At 35.0% G+C, this 26,716-nt stretch overlaps 1 protein-coding gene across 5 annotated transcripts in view; it reads left to right on the top strand.

Annotated features, from left to right (window-relative positions):
- RPGRIP1L (RPGRIP1 like) overlaps window positions 1-2,992 on the top strand; it is an 84,835-nt gene extending 81,843 nt beyond the window's left edge. For all 5 annotated transcript variants that reach the window (XM_075101615.1, XM_075101617.1, XM_075101614.1 and 2 more), the window contains one exon: window positions 799-2,992. In XM_075101615.1, coding sequence (XP_074957716.1) covers window positions 799-902 — 104 coding nt within the window. In that variant the 3' untranslated portion in view covers window positions 903-2,992. The remainder of the gene's footprint in view (window positions 1-798) is intronic.
- The last annotated feature ends 23,724 nt before the right edge of the window (window positions 2,993-26,716 follow it).

Here is a 26,716-nt window from a genome sequence, read left to right as displayed (position 1 = left end):
GCCTGCTGTATAATTTGCTTTGAAAAGATGTGCTGTCAAGATTATTTGGTTTTATTCTAATTCATCTAGAGGTATTTTAGCCAGCCTTATTGCTTTTTATGAGGGACTAGGAAAGAGCCTCATTTTTGACTGTTAGCAGCATGGTTTTAATCACAGCAGTAGAGATGGTGGCCCTCTGGGCTTACTTAGATACTGTAAAAGTGCAATTTTAAATCACATTATCTAATTTCTATAAAATAGAAATTTTAAATACTACTTTAAAACCCACATACACAAAGACAAAGGTAGTTAAATAGCGTAGTCTAGGAGAAATACCATCTTTGTCTATGTTTCACTATTTTACAACATACAGAAGCCTGGAATTAAAATAGTTTTGCATTGCACCAACTGGAAAAACTATTTTCTATTTAAGTATTTCAGTATGGGTATGTTTTTTACTTAAAACTATTTATAATATGCATATATGTCTTTCAGAGAGTTTGGAATATCTATATTTATATATTGTTAAAAATAATTCATTTATATAGGCAATTATCATACAGACAGTTTTCTTTATTTCAGAATTAATTCCAACTCTAATACTTTTATTGATGTACATTCTAGCTCTTAGGGCGCTCAGTTTCCAGTAGGCTGAGTGCCTGAACTGGAAGATTTCTTTTCTCTTTTTCTTTTTTTTTTTCTTTTTTAAGCATATGCTAGGTGCCTTTTAATCTGTCCAAATGCTAAGAAAAATTATCAGAACAAAAGCAAAACCTTAAATGAAATTGCTAATGCTGTTTTCTGATGTTTCCTTTCTAGTTTTCAATTCACAAGATGATAGTGCAGTAATTGGAAAGCTCAAAGTAACAGTGGAAGCCCTCCATGCGCTGCGTTCAGTCTATGAGGAATGCAAAGATGACTAGGAGGCATGAAAGGGAAGTTTGCCTACAGAAGTTCCCTCTCCCAGTGTAAATACGTGCTTGATAGTGCTTCAAAGATGAGATCTTTGTAATTCTTACAGTATATTTAATGTATAATTTATATGAAAAGGACGCTTGATTTGTAGTTGTAAAGTTTTGTATACTTTTCAGTCTGTTTGTTTTTATATTTCCCCCCTAAGGCTAAGAATCTCTCCACAATGGACAACGTCTTGTAAATAATTAATACCTACATGATTGAATGATGTGCTTTATTTGCATTTTCAAGATTTTTTCCTACATAAAACAGTAATAAAAATGCAAGTCAAATTTTTAATTTTTAATAAAAAAACCATAAGCCTTAGAAAACTGATTAAAAATACTTTTATGTTATCCCTAATCACCCCACTAAATGGAATGCCTGTGATTAGCCTCATTAAGAATTTTATACTGTGAAGATTTTATTAAAAGCAATATATGAAAATTACTTGGATTAATGTGTTAATCTGCCTCTTTAAAATGCTAATATCCATTTTATGCACATTAAATTTCAGTATGTGTTTTCTTTGATGCATGCAGTTCCTATCAATTAAATATAAAAAATGAGGCTAGTTGCGGACTTATTAAATTACTGCAACCTTTTTTTTAAATAACTTTTACCCTTCTACTAACATTATAATCAGCTGTTTATGATTATCATGACTTGAAGTAGGGGGAGGGCATTTTTCTCTACAGTACAAGATTTACTTTCAGCCAACATCTGTCAAAGCATGAAAAGAAGCCATACAGTATCAGATTTTGCTTCACCTAGTTCAAGCTGTCGGGACAGGCAACTGTGTTTTCATTTGTTTTTTGTCACTTTTAGAACTTACATCAAACATGTACAATGAATTGTTGTATCTGAACAACCAGTGTCTAGCTTGGAAAGTTAATTTTCCAGCTTTTAACCAATCTCAGTAAAGGATTTAATTGATATTTTTAATGGAGCTGTGAATCAATGCTGCAAAAGGATTGTCTCTTGAGAACGAGGATATAATACATTTCATTTTTAATTTAGTTTTTTTATTTGTCCTTTTCTTCAAAGGATTTTATAGCCTGTGGATTTCCACTGTTTGCAAACAGGCTATGTTTCTTCATAAGCATATGTAAAGTATTCAGAGAGATAAGTAATTTATTAAAATCTACCTAATTTGCCGTGATATATTAAATCTCTGCTTCACTGATCACAGACCATTTCATTTAGAGAATTAGGCATTCCCTCTTTGTGTGATTAAAGCTCTGGAAAATGAGTTCTTTGCTCCTATTTGTGAACATTCAAAGCCTGCTAATGGCAAGAAGATGGAATAGATTATGAGACAATTCATTACTGTTCAACAAAAAAAACGAGCTATAATGCAGAAATGCAAGTATGAATATCTGCATATAGTTTGAACCATCTGTGCTCTAATGGCTTCAATAATGGCTCTTCGTCTTCAGTAGGCTTTGAAATGACATCCATACAATATTAATTTGTTGATGTACATTATGAGGCCAATGGAATGAATATATTCTGACCACAGAAATGTCTGAATTCCAACATGAACCAATGAGTTGACTCCATTTTAGGACCTACCATTTTCAGTAGTACTTCTCATCCAGACTTTGCCAATCCTCACAGCATTTCATTCCTCTGGAACTTTTAGGAGACCACAGACAGCTGCATTCCTAAACCCCTCCATTCTTCGGTTAATGGCCATATGTTTGTTGTGATTTGGGCTGGCACTTAGTTCATCATTTTGGTCACTATTTCTAGCTTTTTTTGGCTCTGTGCATCTATATTGTCAATAAGACTGTTATTATACATTACAATAATTTGAAACAGCTAGATTCAACACTGAGATTAACTGAGTGGCTTTTTAGAAATTTAGTTGCGGTATTCTGTCAGGAGGTTCTTATTATTCTTCTAATACTTTGCAAACCAAACTAAATATCCTGCACATAAACAAAGAAGCAAATTGTATTGAATTTTCATGTGTGACTGTTTACTGACCTGCAGGAGAACTATGTAACTGGTGCTTGTTTTCTTCTGAAATAAACCATGTGGTAAAATTAGAAAATCAGTGATGTTCATCTCACTTAAATGTTTACAGTAACACCCTTAGCACTTAATCTTCACCATCTGAAGTTGAAAACTTAGAAACCAAGCATTCATATAGTCATTAAACACAGACCTCGTTGGTAAGTTACTGCAGAATATTCCAGTTGACGTTTGGTTACATTGTGTTAACTGTTCTCAGTGACTCCAACATTAACATGTATAATTTGCCTCAGGTTCCTAAACATATTTCTTTGTAAGGCTCACTGTTACTCAGTTTTGGATTTAAAAAAAAATAATCTTGATTTCTATTCATGTTTATTACTAGGACAGATATAATATTCAGTGAGGATTTTTCCAACAGATGGATCGTATTATCTTATGCAACATAAACATACTAGAAAGTTTTGTTCTTGCATTAAGTAGTCTGTATTTCCAACATGCTCTTAAATCCGAAGTCTAAATGCTGCACTGTGCAGGGAAAGTGGAAAATGTAATGGAGTACTATTTTGTCCAGATTTTAGCTATGAATAGCTTGAAGAAAACTTACGCCTATGTACTCTCTAGCCTAAGGCAAAAGGTGTCCTGTTTTTCTGTGCAATATGTTAGTAAGCACATTTTTTTTTTTGCATTTTTAAAAAGGACCTTTATTAATGCCGGGTACTACCATAGTTTTAAAATGTTATTTAATTAAAATTAATTTTTCTGGAATAGATAAATTTTTTTCCTATGATGTAACTTGGATAAACAGTGGTCCTGCATTAGTTGAATTGGGCAGGGTCAGATGATCAGTCCTATTATTTTACATCCTTTCCAATTAATTGTTACAGCTTATAGCTTTGCTGTGATATCTTATATGATGTAAGAACTATTCTCCAGGTCTCCCAGGTATGTTTATCGAGGTGAAAACTTAAGTTTAACTCAAAATACCTTTTTTTTTTTTTTTTTAATGTTGCTTTTAACCTGTTATAACCTTAACCAAGGGATGGAAGTTATAAAAGCAAACACATCATGAACCAAGGTAACATCTTAACATCTGTGTGAACTTGATCAATTTTGCGGTACAGTAAGTCGCAACTTATTGCATTATATGCTTATAAGCGTAGCTATGACAAAAAGTTATAACAACTTACCTCACAGAACTTCTACAACTGAATATCAGTATTTAAGTTAATACTGTTTTAAAATGCTTTTCATTATTTCAAGGTATAGTAAGACATTATCATAACTCAAGAAGTCACCAAAGATATCAAGACTAGGTATTAGCTGTTAAATTTCATTTTCTTCTTCTGTATAAGAACTAGAAATAAATTGAAATACAAACTTAAAATTGTGCAACAAACTTTATTGCATGTTTCAGAGCCAGAGAAGTATTTTATGTTGCAGTTAGATCTTTTGCAGGTGGTGATAATGATCTATCCATCAGTTCTTTCAAGATATTCCACAAGAGAATAAATTTTTTTATAAGACTTCCTCAACATTACTGCTTATGATATAGGTTTCAGTAATTGGACTAGATCCCAATCCTGCAACTAATACTGAATTGAATGCACTATGTTGCTCGTATGAAATCAATTGCAGAATATAAGTTCAAGTTGATACCTTTGTATGCATGTGATAAAAATTTGCTTTTGGCACCAGTATGCTCCAGGTATACTGCTCTGTGCTTTTTGTTAGTTCGGCTTTGGTTCTGCTGACAAATTTTAATTCTCTTTGCATCTTTTAAAATGGGATGAAGTAATTTTTGAAGAACTTAGTTTCATCAGAATAATTTCTCAAGGGAAGATTTTGACCTATGTTCTGTTTGTGATTATAGTATAATCTTAGCATTCACAAGACACAACCTTAAAAGTCACATAAAATATAGACACTTCGGTCTTAATTTGTAAGCACCAAACTCCTCCTAAATCGTGGATCTGTGGTGAGCTTTAGAGGTACTTAAAAGCTTTTCTTATTTCTAAAGTCCTTGCTGAATCATACTTGAAGCTCTCAACTCTTCACAGGATCAGGGTCTAACTCAGTCCTAGCAAAGTTTCATTTCAAACAGAAGCTGCTTGTGAATTATCAGGTACCAGCTGAGTCTAAGAAAATAAGCAATTGCAAACCTTCAAACAGAAATGCTTTTAGGTTCTTAGTAGTGGTAGTTCTACCACAATACTGTATCAGGATAAGATCACTCAGGTTAGAAGGGACCTCAGGTGGTCTGTAGTCCAACCTGCTGCAGGATTAGCTACAACGCTAGACCATGTTGCTCAGGGCTGTATCCAATCTGGTCTGTTTTCAAGACCAGTCTCCAAGGATGGAGACTGCATAACTTCTCTGAGCAACCTGTTCCAATGCCTGGCTGGCCTTATGCTGAAAAAAGAAGATATGTTTCTAAACATTACTTCAATGCAAACTGAAGCCAAATCTAGATCTAAGCACATGAAAACAGCTTTTGTACTTAATATAATGTCTAATTGCCTTTTTTTTTTTAATTATGTGAATGGCATAAGCATGACCTTGTTTGTCATTTGTTTCAGCCATTTAACATTTTGCACAGAAATACAAATAGCTAGGTGTTTTAGTGTTGACTTTCATGCCTACTGCCTTGCAGTATGCCATCAAATTTTCATCCAGTTTTGTGAAGCAATTCACAAAGAATAGCTATATTACTGTTAACAATGTGGTTTGCTCAGATAATTTTTCTGTAGATTTCAGTACTAACATTTACTGTGGTTTATTCCTCGTTTTGTTATATTGGGCTTAGATTATTATTTTAAGAGTAAAAAACCAAACAGATAAACAAGACCAGGCTTATGTTGAAATTATACTCTTCATGACCTTCATTCATGAATTCTTAACATGTCTTAGATCTACAAAGAAACTATGTTCCCTGAGCTGTGAGAAACAAGGATAGAAACCTGGAACCTCTGTCCCCGGCCATTCTCTGTATCAAAATATATCTTACTTCAGTAGTCCAACATCAATAGCTGCACGGTGCGACACAGGTCTTGCACATGATCTAGCAATGATTAATTTAATGTTTGTGGATTTGGAAAAGAATCTGTTTTCTATTTAGACAAACTGTCATTCTTGTTGAAGGCAAATTTATTTCCTTATGCATTAAAGCTGCAAGAACTGAACTTTTCCTGAAAAAAAAAAAATTGGATAATTGTGGTCCTTCTACTAAAAAAATAAATAAATTGAAGTTTCTTTTGATTGAAAAATTATTATGCAACCAGTGATTATTCTGATTACCTACTCAAAGGCTATCAGCTATTGTAGCTATTTATGACTTCAATGGTAATGAAAAATGGAAAATTGTTTACCATATATAGGGCAATTTTCCCACAGAAATGAAAGGAGGAAACACTAATCAGCATTTGACTCCAAGCAGACAGTACACAAATAGTAAATAAAACACAGCAAACTTAAGAACATACAGAAAATCTTTCTACATTTTGAAAACATTCTTTAACCTTCTCTCCTCTGTAATAAGCAGTTATTGTAGTATACCAAAACCAGACCCATTTGGAAACTTTCCAAGAGGTTGGTAATGTCAAATAATTTACATCTTAGATGAAACACACAAAAATGGAACTATTTATAAAGCAGTATCACCACACAGTAAATGTAACCTGAGCAAGAATATATATGGGAGTTTTTGTAGCCTATCTATATTCAGGTCAAACAAATTAGTGTAACTTGTAATTTATTTTAGAACGGAATCTACAGTTACCTACTCAGTCTTTAGTAACAGAGCTTTTCACGGAAGTTTGTGAGAGTAATGAGGGGTTACATTTCCACCCACAACATCAGACAAATAGGATAGAGGCCTGTGACACAGCCCGTGTACTACTATAAATGGATCCTACAACGCCATACCTGTTGTGGAAAACACCGAATACTGTAGCTTTGTTAAATCTCTTTTCAGTATCTTCTCTTTTTGAGTTGTCCTGTTTAGGGCGAGCACAGAAGTTGACTGTTAGGAAGTCCTGTTTCTCCATTTTCATCATTCTCTGAGGGACAGTCTCCCTACAGCAGGTAAGTGGAAGGAAGACTTTTCTACAAAAGGTAAGCTTTGTTTTCAAAGTCAAAGTATAGAAGGGCTTCGGGAAAAATTGACAAGAACTTCTTAGATGCTATAAATCAAAATACTTTTTGTGTTTGAGTTGCACTTCAGTAAGTGGGAAGTCCACATCCCATCAGGCCCATAACCTTAATTCTTGCACTTGGTTGACTGTAAATTTTGATGAACTTTGGCCAGTTGCAATTGCAACAGAAAGATGTAAAGCAAAGAGATTAAACACTTGGGGTATAGAATTAGTTTACAGTTAAGAGGGCAACAGATTGGGATATTTCCATATTGTAACTCTGATATTGTCTGTTAGAATTTCCTTCCTGTCGTACTCTCAACAGAATTCAGGTATCTTCTTTGTAACCAAAGAGCACTGCCTCAAAAATGACAGGATCTCAGAAAAGTTAAGGCTGGAGAGGACCTCTGTGTGTTACCTTGTCCAGTCCCACTATTTCCCCAAAAGTTTCCTTTCGTCCCAACAGAAAGGATCCTTGAAAAGGTGCCAAATAAAAGCATTTGGCATATTGGTAAAATAGAGACTTTTATTCAAATGAGAAGTGAAATTCATTAGCCATTTTCTGGAAGCTTCCCTTCTGTCTTTATGCTTACCATGTGAGGAAATGAGGCTTTACAATTAATGAGAAGAAACATAACTACTTTTGACTGTTCTGTTGTATTTAAGCTAATTCTACACATCAGTGCCCACCATCCTGGAGAAAGCAGAAAGGGCTGGCAATCTTTCATAACCTTTCCAGCTTCTGCTCAGGCTGTTTGAGGAAAAGCCCTGTAACTGCAGTCCTTGAGCAGAGGGCACAGTGGGCGCTGTCAGCGCAGCTGCTCTGCTGTCCTGCTGCTGCCCGCTGCCCTGCCCTCACCATCCCCAGGCAGGAGACAGCAGGAAGCAGCCTGGCTGCTGCTGTAGCAGATGGTGAAGAAGAAAGTAGAGGCAGCACCAGTGAGATTTAAGAGCTATGTCTGCCTAGAGCAAGTAAAGTAGCTGCAAAGGATGTGGTAATTTTAGAATGCCTGAGGAATATGGGCTCCTTCTTGGGATTGCTTTAAGTCTGTGAGGAAATGGAGGGAAATGGTGGGTCTGAGGTAGAGGAAATCACACAGGAGATATCCTGGGAGACAAGGAAGGATGTGGAAATGAAAAAGAAAATGGGGAGACAAGTAAACATTGTCAAGAAGTCGGTTTCCTGTACAAAGTGAGTTTTCATACTGCATTTCTCCTCTGTAACTGGTGTAAACCGCTGTAACTGTGTAACTGGTGCTGGTTTCAGACGCAGAGGCGAGGGAGGGTGAGAGATTTATACTGTAGGGGATCCTGGAGGGGCAGCAGGCAGGGATGGTGTGAATCTGGTTTTGTCTTTGTTTGTTTGCGTGTTTTAGTGTTGAGACTGTTTTCATGAAGCTTTTACATTAAGAAAAAGAAAGGGCACACTTAACAGGGTTTTAACAGAAACAAGTCTGTCACGTATAGGTTATTTTGTACCAAGGGAAGAGAAAGGACAAAACTGACCTTGACAGTCTGTTTGGCTGTCCCTCCAGGATGACTTTCCTCAGCCTGAGGAACCACATCTCCTACTGTCCATCTGAAATCGAACCCTGGACGCAAGTGAGGAGGCAAATGAACTGAAAGTTCAGTCCTGGCATGTCAACTCATGAAAGGGCACTCAGAGAGCAAATCACCGGGAGAGAAAAAGGGAGTGGAAATCAACTGTTTTGTTTTATCTGGAGTTCAGTCCTGTCAAAACACATCAATAAAACAGCAAGATGCTTCTCTGCCATAGGTTGAAAGATCAAAAAAACACCCCAACCAAACAACAAAACACCCCACCCGGTAATTTGTAAAACAACACAAATTATGGGATCATGAAGTAGTCTCAAGTAATCTCTTGTGGTAGAATGTCTGCTCTACCTTTTTTACTATGCTTTTTATGGTTGCTTTTGTTTGTAAAGTAGTGCTGTTGATACCCGTTACACATGTGCTCTTTGAGTATTAACATGAAAATTTAAGTTCATTTCAGGAACTGCTGGAGAGTGGATGTTTTTCATATTTTGTAATCTTGTTTATGTTACACTCTATCTGTTAAGTAAAATACAATTTAAGTGCACTAACTGAAATGGGAGATTTATATTTTAATGTGGGGTTATGTTTACAGAAATAATTGTTAGCTACATCACCGAGAAAAACAAATAAATAGTGCATTTTCTTTGGGTTTAAAGCCAGACAAGACATTCATAATAACTTATTCTGACTCCCTAGCAAAGGCTGTTACATTTACTCGCTGACCTGAATTACTGAAGGATCTCGGGACACTTGGTAAGAAAGGTCTGCAGTCAGTCTCGCTTTGTTACTGCAGTTTGACATCCAGTGTATTTTATGCTCAAATTTGAAGCTTAAATGGAGCATGAAGTTTTCTATGATTTGGTTCCCAGTATTTGACACCCATCACTTGAAATCATGGTTCTGCCTAAATTTGCTAAACACTCACCCTAGGCCTAACCACTTCATTTTGTGAACCCTATAGTAAGACTAGTCCTAGTTTTGTGGGTTTATTACAAGTGTTATTGTTTGACTTGACTAGTTTTGGTGTGAAAATACTTTCAGTGCTACTCCTTTACTTTCACCAATCTGATCATTTTAAAAATTAAATATAAATTTTAAAGATTGCATATTTAATAATGCAACCTACTGGTTGCATATTAAATTTCATAAATGATATAATATTTTAATCCACAAATCATAGTTGTATAATATAGTAAGTACACTTGGAAAAAGTACTACTTTATGTCTGACTGTTTTTATCCTTTGATGCCATTCCTATGTTTAGCGACTGCTGTGTGGGGAAATTCAGGGCAAAATTTTCATTTTTCAAGTGATACAAAATTTTACACACAATATAGAACATCAATTTATTCTTAAATATGAATTTATTGTTAACAAGAGTCTAATTATGCATGTTGATATCATTAATTAATATTTTGCTATTTATATCAACTTTTATATTGGTACCTGCACTGGTTTTTAGGGTGTTAAATTATTGCTTTCAGAAATTGCTTATTTAAGGAAGAATTATTTATCAAAATATAAGTGTAGAAAAATTATCTTTTTGAGATTAGTTTCTCACAAATGCTATGACAGCAAACTAGAGGAAAAAAATTGTCCTTCTCTTTCATTTCTCTACAGCCTTGAGATAGTAGTTTGTTATTTTATCTTGCAGCATTTTTCTAGCATATAAACCAGACATTCCTCAGAACACTGGCTGGAGAACAAAATGGAAGTTTAAAAATGACACTTCCCATTTTACAAAATTGATATTGACCACACAATAAACTTAGGTGAGTACTGAAAGTACCCACTTCATGTCATTATATTATATATCAGAATGCATAAAGTACGACTTGTGGGTGAAAGTTGCCCCCTACTGTCTGCTGTGACATTTGCATACGGAATAGTAATTCACAAAATTTGATATTAATTTGTTTACTGTTTCTTTAAAGAACATATTTAAATTCTAGATTTTAATTTCATGTGGACACATGGTACATACAAGATGTTACAGGAAGAAAATGAGCTCAAAGAGTGCACCAGTGAAAGTCAACAGGTAGCACTCAACAGATTAAATACTAAAATTAAGTCATCTGCTTAATTTTATTTAGGCCTGTACATGAGTGTGAAGCAGATTTGGCATTACATATATATATATATAAAAAATTGGAGGAATTAAATTGAAATTACTTTATTGTTCTTCTTACTTGTTTGTTGCAATGGGAATTTCTTGAGTTTCTCCACAGTGAAGTTGTACCATTCAGTGCACAGAGTATTAGATAAAAGGTGAAAAGCCAGTTTAGAAGGGGAAAACAGAGATTACAGACACAAGGAAATAAATGTGTAAATAAAAAAATGTTATTGAGATATTGATTGGTGTTTCATTCTATATATATATAAGACTTGGAGTTAAAAAAATGTAATTTTGAGGGAATCTGTATCTATGCTGGGTGTTATGAACCTTTAAGGGATTTGTTTTAAAATATTCATTTTTGGTGCCTGGTTAGTTGCTGCAGATTACCCATTTCTGACCTCTTATTTCAGTTATACAATAATGATAGAGTATCCTTCCATGATATACAAACCACACATGGTTGATTTGAGTAACTTTTTTGTTTGTTCAAATAATTATGGACATTAAGAAAGAAACAAATACACAGGCTTTTAAGTTTTTGTAACACACCTGTTCAGAATACTGAAAAAACTTTTTGTTTATCGTTTAAATAGTAGTCGTTAGTTCAGTTTAACTGTTACCTATGGATGCTTACTAAGAATTTGTCAGCAATGCGAGTTAGCTGTTCAAAATCATTACATGCATAAATAATATAAAGACTGAGGAGAAATTAATCACAAATGCCAAACCTCTGGGAAGCTTGTAAAGCATTGTCCCAGGCACAATGTGAGTACGTGTTCTTTATACAGCACAAATGGTACTTGAAAACAGCTACAGTGTTAACAAAACAATTGCCAATATTTATGTTTTCAAATTATGTCTGTCAGAACAATTTGCATGTAAGGATCTCAAATGATTCAGTAATAAATGCCAAATATTGTAGCAGATGACAACTGATATCAAATTGATATTATTAAGATTTATTACATTGTTATTATTATGATTTAGATACCATTTTTGTTCAATGTTTTTATGAAATAACAGTATTTTCAAATTCAGTCTTTGATCTGCAATTTCCAACATGGAATTCTTAAAGCATTTTACAAACTGTGTAGCACATAAAATTATTTTGGAAAGAGAAAAACTAGGAATAAAAAAAAAGGCCTGGAGGCAGTTGGCGGGAGTTGAGGATACGTCAATGGCAAAGTGGCAACACAACTGCACAAGGATTGACATTGCAGGGATAATGGTGTATTTCTGAAGACAACACACATTCTTTTCCTCTCAGTCCTAGTACCCATTGCTCCTGTCTATGCTACTTAATTTCTGTAGAAGACCCATTTCTCTTTTTGAGGAGTCATTGGCACTCTTGGGGAGATATCAACCAGGAGTGGCAGCTTCTCCCTGGAATTTGCTCTAAATGCAAGCTTTGCGTGCCTACAGGGGACAACAGGACAAGTTTAAGGAACAGATATCCATGGAGGCTTACTAAATACTTAGAAACCACTTGTGGCTCAGAAATGCCCTGAGCTGAAAATTCGCAGAGGGCAAGAGATTGTTAGGAGGATGTGTTGTATAGTCTTTCCCCATTGTTATTATTTAGGCACTCTTAGACATTGCAGCAATCAGGATAATCAGCTAGATGGACCTTTGATCTGACTGTGCAATATAAATTTTGTGTCATTTATATTGGAACATGAAATTAAGCCTTATATGTTAGCCTCTTGGTTGGTAAGCTTTCTACTTTGCTGCTCAAAAGGGATCTTCAACAATAAACTGCATTCAGCATAGTGCCACTTGGGACAGCAGTATAGCAGATGCTTTTAAACTGGGAAAAGAACAAAAAGCAATCAGGAACTGACATTATGAAAGCAGAAGCACAATACAGGTCGTGTTCTAATTGTTCAGGTTCTTTTTTCTTTAATTCCTTGCATGGCAGAAGTCATGAACTGTACACAGTTTTAAGTTTGGGGTCACAGTGGAACTTAACTATTCCATAACCCAATAATCAAATTACCACTAAGTGGTTTGCTGACTTGCCACTCTCTCTGTTCTTCCAGCCACTGTTAACATATCAAGAATTTAGGGTTTAGTACACGTGCTTCAAAGTCATTAGTATATGTGAAAATACATACTTGAACAACCAACCACTGTGCTGCACAAGTTTGAACTTCCTCTCATCTGAACTGTGATGCGGTCCCAAAACATTCAGTTTAACAAGGTTTCACTGTAACCCAAATATACACTGTAAATTTATCTGCATTAAATTTAAAACAAAAAGATCAACATAACAATCTTATTTGTAAGCATTCAGAAACAGGGTCAGACCGATTAGAACGATCAACCTAAAAAGCAGGCATCTGGCGATATTACAGATGTCTTTCTCAGAAAAAGAAAAGAAAAAAAAAAAGTAAAGTATTTTAATCCTAGAGACTTAAAGAAAATTTGACCCAATTTTTGAAGCGGACATTTTTCCAGAGTTCCAGGGTTTTGCTCTTTGACATTTACTATTGTAGTTCAGATTTTATCATATGTATGAATGTTGAGTCACTCCTTAATTTCACTTTTATATTGTCACCTTTACATCAAATGTAATTGAGTTCATTGCTCTTCTTGTGGCACAAGCATCATTACCAGTATGTTTTATCTTGTCTAGATCTACCATGTTCCTGCTGATCAAAGTGACCAGAACTGAAACCCTACTATTAGTTGTGTATATAGCTATGTATATTTGAGACAATATGTTCTATAAATTTAAACTCATGTACTAACGTTTAGTATAAATGCAAATGTGATACAGAATATTGACTTTTCGTATTATCCTCTGTATTTTCACCCTACAGATTGTCGATCTTAACATATTCCTTAGCTGGTATAGCACAGAAGCTGCCTAAATTCTTGTATTGATTGTCCCTTGGATCAGCATAAAAGAGCAACAAAGAGAGATATTGCACTGGGCAATCAGAGGTATTCCAGGGCAAAGGCTGGTTTTTGTTTTGTTTTCAAATGTATAGCAAGGCAAAAATCCATCTGTCAAATTAATAGCAAGGTCCTGTTTAAAGAAACAAATTTCTGCTTGTGTCAATACATTTACTGCAGCTTCCCATTAAACCTTGTTGCAATCTATTTCCTTCTTCACTAGATGCAACATTTTTAACTGAAAAGTAGTTGCAATAATATGAAGTTTTCTGGAAAGTCATGAATACCTTATGTGAGTGAAAATGTGTTCAGTTGCCTGTTGCTCCGTAGCCATTAATCTGATGAATAAAGAGTTTGCACATGGGTTCACTCAGAGAGTTAACATCTGATTTTACATGGAAATATTTGACAGAAAAAGTACAGCATAGCCTGAAGCCTGTTAGAAAGATTTTGAGAGATTTATTTAATGCAGTTCCTTGCCTTGGTTCCTATTGTCTACTTAGAAAAGAATGTTGTTTTGAAATGTGAAATTAAATAAGGGAAAACAATTCAAGCAATGTTTCTAGTGGACAAGAAAAAAAAAAAATCCCTTACCTCAAACACATACAAAACCTGTCAGTTTTCATTACTCATCTGTTGTTCTACTATTTCATTATCATCTACATTAAATCAGATGACTCCCCACCTCTACACTGGTGCTTTGGAGATAAAATAAAGGGGCAGGAGCTACCTTCATTTATTAACATGAAATAACATCAGCATTTGTACTGGGATAGTATTTATGTCAATAATTCATTTTTAGAACAAAGAATGAAAAGAATTAGTAGTTATTGTTTCTCTCTGTGGAGATAAACGCTTGATGCAGGAGCTACTAGTCTGTTGAACATCTTAAGTTACAGTGCAATAGTGAATCACAGCTTGATCTTAACATGGATTTTAGTTTCCTGGTGAATTCAGGAAATCTTCAAACATAAGTTGTGTCCCTGCTTGCTGCTCCTGTTATTACTTTTTAATATATTGACTCTGGGATGTTGTTACTTAGAGTTGGAGAGAATGGAATAGGTGGGACATCTGTATTAATTAGCTGAATATGTTGAATGACCCATTATTAGTAAGATTGGAAGTACTCAGCCTCTGACAGTTACCTCACTATTTTCTTATTACAGTGGGCTGGATGTATTGGATGATTGGAACTTCCCTTGCTTCTTCCTACGTTTTTAATTATATTGAAGGGACTTAAGAGTTGAAGCTAACTTTCATGCAGTCAGAAATTGCATTGCTTTGACAAAGAATATTTCATGTTGCGTTCATATTGTGTACTTGGCTTTAAAAGCAAGACTAGATGTGCCACTTGAAAATACTTTTGTCTTCTCCAGATTTCTATTCTAGATGCCCTTTGCCTTAAATTTTTTTAAATCTAATTTTAGAATCTGTTATGACCTGAGTTGGTAAATTGTCTTAAACAAGCTTATTTTGATACAAATGACTGTATGAAATAATTTGTTCTGTGTCCAATGTCTTTGGTCTAAAATCTTGATGCTTGCTCGTTTCTGAGTGAATTCAATTCCTTAATACAGTTGTACATACAAAGTTTGGGGGTTGGGTTTTGTTGTTGTTGTTGCTTAGAGTTAAATCTGCTGACTTCTACAGATTTTATAACTACGAGCAGCTGTGAACTATGCTTAAATGGCAAGTCATTGTCCTTAGATTACAAACATGTAATGTTCATATTCTAATCTGTGCTCTGTTGCGTAAGTGGCGTTACCCATAGAGACCAGCTGGCCTGTGTGCCTGCAAGATAAGCCAGGACTGTTTAGATAGTTCATGACCAAATACGGAGAGCCAAAGGCAAGAAAATGAAAGCTTATTTCTTTACTTTTAACTGCTCCTATAGATAGCAGACACTGACTATGGACAAAAGCCTCAGATCCTTCAGGCACTGCTTGGAATGTTTGGCTGTGACTTACTTGTCTTCTAAGAAGCTTCCTTAGGAAGGCTTCCTTAGGAAGGCTTCCTTTTTTTGCCAAATATTCATGTGTTGGAACAAAGTTTGTTTCAGAACAGACTTTGCCTTCATTTAGCTTTGTTATTAACTTTGGAAGATTATAAAAAGATACAGATACAGACTGTGCAAAAAGGGGGCTTTGCTGGGCTGCTGAAGGGTGAAAAATAAAGTCACAGATTGAATAGGAGTAGAGAGTAAAATAATGCTGGGAAATTAAACGTTGGTGGGGGAAAGGCCTTTAACGCTGAGCTGCAGTCACATGCTATAGTGCAGTCTTTTATAAGATGATGTCTCCAGAAACTACTTATTCCAAATGCGTCATCATTCCATTGAGATGAAATTATTTGTATTGTATTTCTTTACCTGGTGTCTGAGAGATATAACAATAGGTACATATATTCAGGGTGTGTTTTTTTAAGTGGGATATTGACATCCGTCAGCTGCTTGTGAAAACTTCCATCTGTGCTCCCTAGACTGTAAGAAAATATGCTGTTTGCAGATCGTATCCTGTTGTTCTATTATTAAATTGAATTGACTTAAACTTGGCTTTCCAGAAAAAAGTCAAATGCTCTTGAATGGATAAAAACACTGTATATAAAGAGCATTTTGAGTAAATAAATTATTTAATGTCTTATTGTATATTGTCCAGAACAACAGAGACATATATGCCCTGGAGATAATACATGGATGTGTGTGGCAGATGCAAGGCCTGCATATGGATGTTCAAATCCACATCAAGGCTTGTATCAACTCAGCATGATATGGCAACTGAGAATGGCTGTTTGTAGAGCTCTGGCCAGCATTAGCAAAAAAAAAAAACCACCACCAAAAAAACCCACCACAAAAACCAAGCAGGGTTTGCATTCCACAGTAGTGGTGTAAGTCAGCCTCCGTAAACCTTCCTTCATGTGGGTGCACATCATTCTTCAGCCACATCCTTGGTTTAGACTAACTGTGACTCACATGGATAATGTGTTAATCTGACAGCTAATCTTGCTAAAAAATGGATAGCTACTATGTACATATGACAGAAAATATCTAGCAAAAGGCATGATTTTGCTTTTCAAATACTCTATTCCAATGGACGACTCCTGCTTTTGTTCAAGGGGGCCATCTGCTCATCAAAAATGGGTTATACTTGCTTCTAATTCTTGACAAAAGATGGCTCCTTATTGTCATTTAACCTCAGAAAACTTTTTGAGCTTTTCCTCCCTGATATTTCTTCTTGACATTTTCATATCATCAAAGTTAACTATCTTGCCCATAAAGCTATTGAGGATGCAAAAACATCTGTGAACCATGCCCTGCAGTTAAATACTTCCCTAATCAGGATTAGCAGTCACTGTTTTGTTTTGTTGGGTTTTTTTCCTCAAGGAAAAAAATGCATGAGTCCTTAAACAGAGAATGGCTTTCTGATTAACTGAAATGACACCTTCTAATTATTAGCTTTGTCTGTAATAAAATGTGAAAATAATTAAAACTCACTTCTACAGTATATTGTTCCTAACAGGTTCTGAAACAACTTGACGAGTCTCACAAAACACATTGTAAACTAGGAATGGGGTAATGGTCATTCCACCTGCTGTGGCAATACTAAAACTAGCCTTGTTGGCCTAACTAAAATTCATAAAAAAGTAGTTTAGGACAGTAAGTTGAAAAAATACTGAGGTAGAGCATTCACCTTTTATTCTTGGAAGCAGAAGTATGGATTACTGCAAGTTGTCACCCAAAAGAACTGATGGAATTAAAAACATTTAACTGATAACTAAAGATTCATCTTCATGACTAACATTAAAAACTGCTATCTTCTACAGTTATTAAAAGTAAGAAAAAGTTCCCAAGGGGTTATCATATAGATAAATTATAAAACACAAAACCTATTATACAAAGTATTGGAGATAGATTGTGCAATATTTTTATTTTATTTTATTTTATTGCAGTTGTTTCAGTTGCAGTAGTTTCTGAAGTGAAAATAAATCCCAGTTTAAATTTTCCATTATCTTTTCCCAGTAAATTCTGCAGTGTATTGGTTTCTATTTTGACTGTTTTCTTGCACAAGGCTGCACACATCCATGTGTTTGGAAATTTGCACTGCCAAGCAAGGTTTTGCTCCTTCGATTGTGATCAGATATTAGTTTGACTGTGTGTGGAAATGTGCAGTAAATCAGCAATGCGTTTTTCCATGTGCCTTGCATAAAATCCAAAAATGGTTACCTAATATAAGCCAGAAAACAAATTCTTCTGTCATATATTAAAAAAAAAGGCTTTAGCAGAGTTATGAAATAAATAAATAATGTAACATGTTGTTCTTAATAAAATGAATTGCTGTAACTGTTTTAGTTAAAGGCTTCTTTTATTTGGCTAATGAATTTCTTGAAATATGAGATTATCTTGTTACACCTAATTATGTAACATATTTGCTCCAGGGTTTAGAAGCTGCAGATGCATGATTCAGTCTGTGGGTCAACAGGTACCCAAAGATGCTGCAGTTAAATCCAGTGTCCTTACTTTTCAGATGCAATCCAAGTCATGAAGTAGAAGCTCAAATAAGTGCTTTCAAACACTGGAGCTCTAAGGGGAGTTCTCTGAACTATACTGTGCTGGTTTAAATATATTGATTCTGTCACCACAGGACAGAACTGACGTATTTTCTTCAATTTTTCTCTGCTCGTTTCTTTATTTATCTTTATAGAGAGATGGAGTTAAATAGATCTTTTGGTGTTCTATTGTATCTATATCTATTAGTACTGAATAGGTGATTACAGATTAAAACAATGAATAGCTCATAGGAATTTACTGGGCATCTTTTGGACAGGTTAGTTTTTAAAAGCAACTTAAGTTTATTTTAATTAGGTAGAATCTGAAACATTGTATTTAAATAGAACTCATAGACATCTATGATAGTTCATACAATATAACCTGGAGTATGTTTCAGCATCTGGGTAGACTAAATTTTATGTCATTCATCTGTACAGACTGCTTTTCCTTGAGTTAAGAAAATAATATGTAAAAATTACCAGATATCTCTGCCTTATGACTGAATAAAGAAATTAAAGTAGCTGAAGAGGGTTATTATCAGTCATTTAGGGAAATCTTCTGAGTGATAAGAAGATAACTGTTAGCTCATTGGTTTAAAAAAAATCATCTTCCTAAAGACCATTTTGTATTTTATAAATGACTACAAAATAATTGATTCTAAAATGAAGTAAATTAACAAAATCAAGCTGCAAACCAGCATAGTATATTCTTAACCTTAAGCACCTTTATAGTCTAACTTTAAGAAATAATTTATAATAAATAGGATATATCATATTTCTCTTCTGAGAATCCATTACCATGCAATAAACCTAGATATTCCCAAGTGCTTTTATTACTAACATAACATGTTAATTGAATCAGCAAATCGTTTTCAATCTGAAAACAATCTCCATGGCAATTACTGATACTAAATATACAATTTATATGAAATGCACAGGGTGCGTAATTGACCCAACTAAACAGTAGTTTGAATTCTAGTTTATATACAAATTCTGTGTCTACGTGCAATATAAATGTATTGAACCTGGAAGTACTGGCTAGTTCAAATTCCTGTCCCATCATTAAGTAATGTAACATGAACTGATAATTGTACAACTGTACTGTACAATCAGAAATTCATTTTCATGAACACGGACTTAAAAATAATATTTTTGATAATTAGTGCATGTAAAGCTGCGAGTTTCACAGATGTCTACCAGAAGTTAACGTCAGTCTGAAAATAAACTCATGTGCCTGTTCATTTCACATGAATTAAGGGATATGAAGCATTTGCAAACAGTTGCTATCTTTTAAATCACCTGTGGCTCATATGTATTTGAGTGTTGGTCATGAAGCTATGTCATGTGAATATAGAAGGCAATATGTGGGCTTGTAATTACCTTAAGCTGCGAGCTTTAAGAGGGAGAGACTGAACTGCATCCCACAGAGCAGTAGAGTCCCCATTTCTGCTTTCTACCTGTAAGCGCTGCTGTTCTTTCCCTTTTATCTCTCTTTCTCTCTTGAAAGTGGCCTTTGGCCATGTGAACTTTTTGGTACGCAGCCAGAGAGGCTTGCCAACCATGATACAAAATTTGGGTTTTAATTAACTTTGTAAAATAATAGTAGTAGTAGTAATAGTAATAATAATAATAATAATAAGTAGTAGTAGCAGTAGTTGTAGTATTCTAAAAGTGTTTCTCGCTGTTACAGCTCTCCATGTTCAGACCCTGATTCCAAATACCAATCCAATACCAATAGTCCCTGCATAAGTGTTCTGACTTCCAGAACATTTGTGGTATCAGTTGTTTCTTAGAGTTTGAAGCAGATAAAATATGTTGAAAAGTATGAAAGAATGTAGTGTTTTGATATTTCTGCTTATTTGTTTTGTGGAGGTTTGTGTTTGCTTTGCTGCAAGGAATCAATACTTCGTTTTTTGAACAAGTGAGTTATAAGAAGGAAAGGATTAATTACACTCATGAACCCTGTATTGTTATCCACAGTGCTAACTGTAGACACATTTTACTCCTATAAATAGCCCCTCTTTCATCTAACATCTTTCAGTCAGATGGTGCTAAGATCCCTCCTTCCTCACTAAGATTCCTACAATCCATATTTCATCAGAACATTTTATATGTATTACAATACGGTCCACAAAATGTGCTGTTGCTTTGCCTTTTAGTACAGTAGCATAAATTTATGAAAGGAATAATGGGTGTAGAGGATGAATAAGAATAGTCAGGTTTGGATTTCATTTTCTAAAAGTATTCAGCTGGCCTGACAGCCCTAGAGATGCCCTTAAGCAGAGAAATTGTTAGAGAAGGTTAGATTAGGTGCTAATTACAGGACAGAATAAAAGTTGAACAAGAGTTTGTCTTTCCTTCTGGATTTCTGAGGAGAACTGAATCAGTCTGGCATACTGAGAAACCAGGAAACAGTAGGCTTCTCACATTACTTGTCCAGAAAATTAAAACATCAGTAATATAGATATAAAAATGCTGAAAAGCCTTTAAATATATTCTACAAAATTCCGAACTTGTATTGCCAAGAGAGTATTTACTTATGTTAGGGCTCCATCTACAGTTATGAGGAAGAAAATCTTACCATCGATGGCAGCTTATCTTTGCTTCTGGAGCTTCACTGATTCACCATGTTTAACATAATAAAGTCTCTCCTTTTATTTGGGTGAGCATATTTCAAGCTGATCTGCAGCCACAGTTAAAGTATCTGATCTCTAATTATTTCCAGTAAAGCAGCAAATAAATTTTACTGACCATTTCTTTATATGTCAGTATTCTGGTAGGGTTGGCTTAAATTTCAAGTAGTTTTACTATCAAAACACTAGCAGGAACAGAGAATCTTATATAATGATTCTATCATTCTATTCTATTATTCTAATCTCACACACATATTTATCAAGTTCCATTTTTAAAATTGTTAGGATTTTTGCCCCCTCACTGTTTCAGTTTGGGAGGCTTTTCAAGAACATCATTCCTCAGATAATGAGCACCATTCCAGTACTTTCAATCTAAATGTATTAATGGGCTTCTTGTATCCTCTTGATTTTAAGCCACTGTTGAACCTTGAGTTAAAATAGATTGGATGGAATCCTCACTCTCAATTTAAGATAACATTTAGAAACAGTTATAGTATTTAACGTAACTAAATAACTGAAATAGTGCTCTTTTATTTGGTACTTTTTGCCTTCCATATATGAATTGGAATTTGACTTAGGTCTTCCATTTCTTTGGAACAGTCAAGCAGAAAAGCGTCACTTGTAAGGAAAACGGAAGCTAAGCAATATGTATGCAAGTATGTTTATTTCTCCACTACTGTCTGTACGCTAATCTAGTGAATAATTAATCTTATGTAAGTAAAAACAAGCAAATGAAAAACACTCAAATCTTTTCCTTCTCTTATAAAACAAGTAGAAGTAGTAGGTAGTAAATTAGGGGAAATAGTTAAATATGAAAAATAACAGCAAAAAGGCTGGCTAAATATGGGACAATACAAAGCATTGACATGTTTACTGAAAGTCCCACACTTAAGCAAATAGACACATGAAGTTGATAGGACAAAGCTTAGAGGTACAGAGATCAGTCTTGCAGTTTTTGTATATGAACAGTATGTACTGTTCAGTATGTACTAATGACAGTTTAGCTACTGACTGCATAATAGTAGCCAAGAAATGCATAGAATAGTGAGCATTTGCTTAAGCATGACCACGCACGTTAAAACATTGTAAGAATCTAGAAAGATTGCTGCTGAAGAACGTGACAACTGTCTAGTAACTAAGGTTGAACATTGGACTTTCTAATTAGAAAAGGAAGACTGAGTAACTGACATAATGCATAAAAAAAATTATTGGGAGGGAGCTTAATAGTTAGGAACTGTTTGATAAATAGCACACCAAAAAATCCACTTCTCAATTTTCTTCTAAAATAAAGCTCACACAAAGTGAAGGCTTTCTCTGCATCCATTTGCAGCAGCCCTCCATGCAGTTGCAAAAGCATTAGCAATAGCTGTCTACTGGGGGTAAATTTAAGTTGCTTACTTACTATACCTCAAAAGCAGTGAGGAACGCTACCTTCCTATTTACTGGAGTGTAATGTACAGCAAAAGAATGCACATGTGATTACTGTGGAGCAGACGGTGGTACCCTCTGGGAAGCTGTATGTCAAAACTATCATTTGCTAATGTTCTTGTGGATCTGAAACTGGAATGCCTGTGTGTCTGTTTCCTGAACATTTGTGACAAGTAAGAAATATTAAAGAAAGAAAAAAGAGCTGCAAAATGAGGAGAAGCAGCTCTAGCAGATACAGCTATAGGCAAATATAATAAAGAGAGTTGGATATGGGCACAAAAAAATACCTCCCTAGACTAATTTCATTGCAGTGCTCCCCACTTAAATAAGGAACAGCAAAATTATTAAAGAACCTGTCCAGTTAAAAATCAGGAATAGTGCTCCCAATCAACAAGACTGAACTAATGAAAGTTTGAAAATATGGGAGAAACAGTTGTTAGTGCAGTTATCTCACCATTTCCCGGTAGGAGGAAAGGAAATTTCTTTACAATTCTGAGAGAGGCATAAAAAGCACTTGCAGCTCAACTATCAAAAAACTTGCAGTACTAGATATTTGGCAAACTAGAATTTGTTCAGTAAAATAATTTTGAAGGGTTTGTGTGTTGGGTTTTAGCATATTCTGGGGTTTTGTTTGTTTGATTGGTTTTTTTAGTAGATAATACCTTTAACACTGTGGCAGGCTTCTGCTGTTCTTCTAGACTGGACTATAAAACAAAGAGATCAGCAAATAGGAGAAAATGTGGAAGACAAGAAAGAGCCTGCTTACAGAGAAGGACAAGGTCTGTAGTAATTTAAAGTTTGATTCTTTTTTTCTTGTGTTATAAGTGTCACTGTGTCTTACAGGCTTACAGAACATTGTTGCACTCTTTTTTTCAGCCTACTTAAATTGTGTTTTGATGAGCAGGAACCAATACATTTATAAAGACAGTAACCTTACAGAATGACTTTTAATTTAATCCAAAGAAATGTGAATGGTTTTAAAAACACGTAAATTATTTTGAGTATACAATGAGTAAGGAGAAACTTTCACAATGAAATTGAAGCTGAGGCCATCCAAAACTTGCCAACTCTTTGGATGCTCACATATGTTCAGAGTTCTTAGGCGTCCTATTACAAAAAAGTTCATTTGTAGGTTGGCCAGAACAGCAAAACCACTACATAAGTTGGGTAAAGAAAGGAAACCATTTCAGAGATCAGCAGTGTGTGATTTAGCATTTTGAGAGTCAAAGAGGCTCTTGTGATTGCTCCTGTTTTAGCCTCCCTGTGTTTCAAAACCCTTTCATATTGTGCACAGCTGCTAACACTTACAGTTTGGGGATACTGTTGACACAGGAACACAAACGGTTTGAGATATCGCTAGCTTATTACCAGGGTGGGAGGTCAGAGGGAGGACGTGTGGGTGTAGGAGTTTTCCAAAGACAAATTATTGCAAAAGTAACTCATGACTATGGTTAAATATTATTTTCTTGCTTGGCAATTTATGATCAGGAAAGACCATGCATCTCATTCAGTGATACTGTAGATTCAGGTATTCTGAGGGAAACTCACTAAGCAGTTACAGATCTACCACACTGTGCCACAAACTTGAACACAATCATGGCGATGCTACTGTTGGCATTCATATGGCATTTTGATTGCTAGTTGCAAGTATTTCCATAAACAGGAATGAGTGAACTTGGGTGAAAAAAAAAACAGAAAAACAACAAAAACCCACAGCAACAAAAAAAAGCCTTTTCTATTCTAGACCCATGAGTTGCTGAAACTGAAGTGGAATCTTGAAACTCGTGCTATATATGAACAAGCAGTTGATAATCAGCTTATTTGTGAAAGTATCTTTTTGAGCTATCACAATATAAGCTTATTGTTCACAGTGTGAAATATGAATTATTCTACAGGAGATGAAAAACAGTTGATGATGGCAAGGATGGGGCGTTGATGTGCACAGATAAATGTAATGTGGTTGGTATGTTAGTTCACAGGACATTTGGCAAGTGAACAGAATCTGACCCCTCTGTGGGCTCATTTTAAATATGCTGGTTGAGCCTTTCCAGTGATGGGTACCTGTAGCATCAGACTGTACTTAATTTTTTGAGGAAAAGGAGATAACATCATGATTTTTAAACTGCTAGACTGCAGGAACCTTGGCATTTTGCACATTATCCTTGGATCCGAGTGAGGTTCTTGCAGTCTAGCAACTCCGGATATTTTCACAAAATGACCTATAAGAAACCAAGGACAAGCTGTTTGCACTTGGGCTGAGGTTAAAGACTTAAATTGTTTTAGTAAGTTTATCAAGCTCTCTATTCTGTAGAGAATGACGAGGTGTTTGCAAAGTGACTCAGATCAGGCATTAAACCAAACCTTGATGGACCACCTTTTGGGTAGAATCATTTCTTGTCAGAGAGAAGAAATCAAGAGAGCTTAGGCCACTAAGTTAAGCATAACCTTTGTAAATACCCTCGAGGGATTTCATACAGTGTTTTGTAGTGAACTGAAAAAAATACTATTCTCATGGATGAAGTTCCTAAAAAGAAAAAAAAATTAATTTGGATGATGTAGAAAACCTGTAGATAAAAATAATGTTTATTTCTGCAAAAATTAAAACACACTAGCAGGTAAGGACACTTAACTGTACTTTTAATAATGTCTCCAAGCATGATTTTACAATACTAGGAGAAATAAAAGCGGGATTCCTTTGAGGGATTCAATAAAATCCTGATACATATATAAGAAGTAATGAATGGGACCCATTGGGTTCCAAGACTTTAGTCAGTTGTTAATAAGGAATAGATGATGTGATAACAAGGATTTCAGTAAAATTGCCTCAATATAATGATTGTATGGTGTGCTGACTAACAAAGACTTTGAAGCAAGAAGCAAAGAAACAATTTCCATCTGTTCAAAAATGTTGTGCATTCTTCATAAATACTGAGGATTAAAGGGAAAAAAACCACCTGATTTCAGCATCTGTTTCTTCTCATATGGAAGCAAATGAAGGTTAGTAAGCTTTTAGCTGTTGGAGCGGTTTTAGTGGTTTTTTTTTTGCTTGTTTGTATTTTCAAATCTCAGGTAAAAAATGGGGTAATAATACATCTAATAATAACAACTTGGCGTTGTGTTAAAAGAGAAAGAATTTGGATTTCTATCCAAAACATACGTTTTTCTGTAGGAGTCAGAAGGGGTGAAAAAAAACCTCAAAACTTTGAAGCCAAAGAAATTTTGTACAAAATGAACATGTCAGTATGCTCCAACTGGCAAACAGTGAGTTGCCCGTAACCTCCAGGCTGTTCTTACACTGCATGACAATCACTGCATAAAGCTGCAGTTTCACCTGATCACCGGGATACAGGTGAGATCTTCATAATTCCTTTCTCCTCCAGCTTTATTTCTGTGAAAATTCTACATGCCCTAAACTGTTGTTAATATTCTGCTTGCGGTAACTCTGATTTTACTGCTACACTATGCCACCAAATTAGTTAATTTTAATACTCACTGAAAATTGAGAGGTTGGGGTTGAAAAAGTAGGAAAACTTCTATTCTTTGAGGTATCTTGCTGATTTTAATAACCATCAAAATTCATGCTTTAACGAGCATGATTCGCACCATCGGAGTGCAAAGCATCCATCTGAAGAGAATGCTTATGGCCTTGACATGTAAGGTGTATGAGTGGGCCTTCTCTCAACTCTGCAAAGCATCCAACGAACTGCTGCTGTACAAATGGATTCATAGAAGTCTCATGAGCAAGGTCAGTCCTTGACTTTGCCTCTTCTTGCATCTGCTGTCATGGCCTTAAAGTGCTAACATGTCAAGCTCAATTAAAGTTGTTTGCAGCTTTCTAGATGTTTACTAAGTAAGTTGTATTTGTCCTTATTGGTTTTTGTCCTCTGCAAGAATATAAAACATTCAGAAATAGATAGAGATCGAGCAAACATATATAGCTTTAAAATACTACAGGGGGACAAGGCGAGGGAAGTGTTATGATGTACAGATTTCAATCAGGAAATGTTTGGGCTTGATATTTTTACTTTGATTTTATATTGGTACCATAGTGGAAGCATAATTTTGGCATGTGTATATGCTTACCTCTCTTTTCCAGTCAAATGTATTACAGGCAGAAGTTTAACTGTAATTTATCTTTTCTGGTTAAATCTATATACAGAAAATAAAGAGAACAAAATACAGATTTATTACAACTGAAACCATGAGACATTTGTATCTGTGGCAGGCAGAGACTCCATGTAAAATGTGAATGTTTTCAACCTTGCTTATCAGCAAACAGAAGAAAATTCTGCTTTTAACAGTACATATTCTGTTTTGTTTTGTGGCTGGTTTTTGGTTGGCTTGAACATATAAGGCAGCATAACTTGCCTAAATGATAGCTGTATGTGGTAGAGTAGAAAGGAGCTAATATTTGAATTCTGTAAACATGAAAGATGATATTTATTTATGTTGCTATGAAGTGATGAGACCGACAGAAAGTAGACCATGCTTATGAA

The sequence above is a fragment of the Phalacrocorax aristotelis genome, chromosome 8 (genome assembly GCF_949628215.1).
Source record: "Phalacrocorax aristotelis chromosome 8, bGulAri2.1, whole genome shotgun sequence".
NCBI classification, from domain to species: domain Eukaryota; kingdom Metazoa; phylum Chordata; class Aves; order Suliformes; family Phalacrocoracidae; genus Phalacrocorax; species Phalacrocorax aristotelis.
The sequence above is the reverse complement of the archived record's forward strand: the minus strand, read 5'-3'. Positions and strand labels throughout refer to the sequence as shown.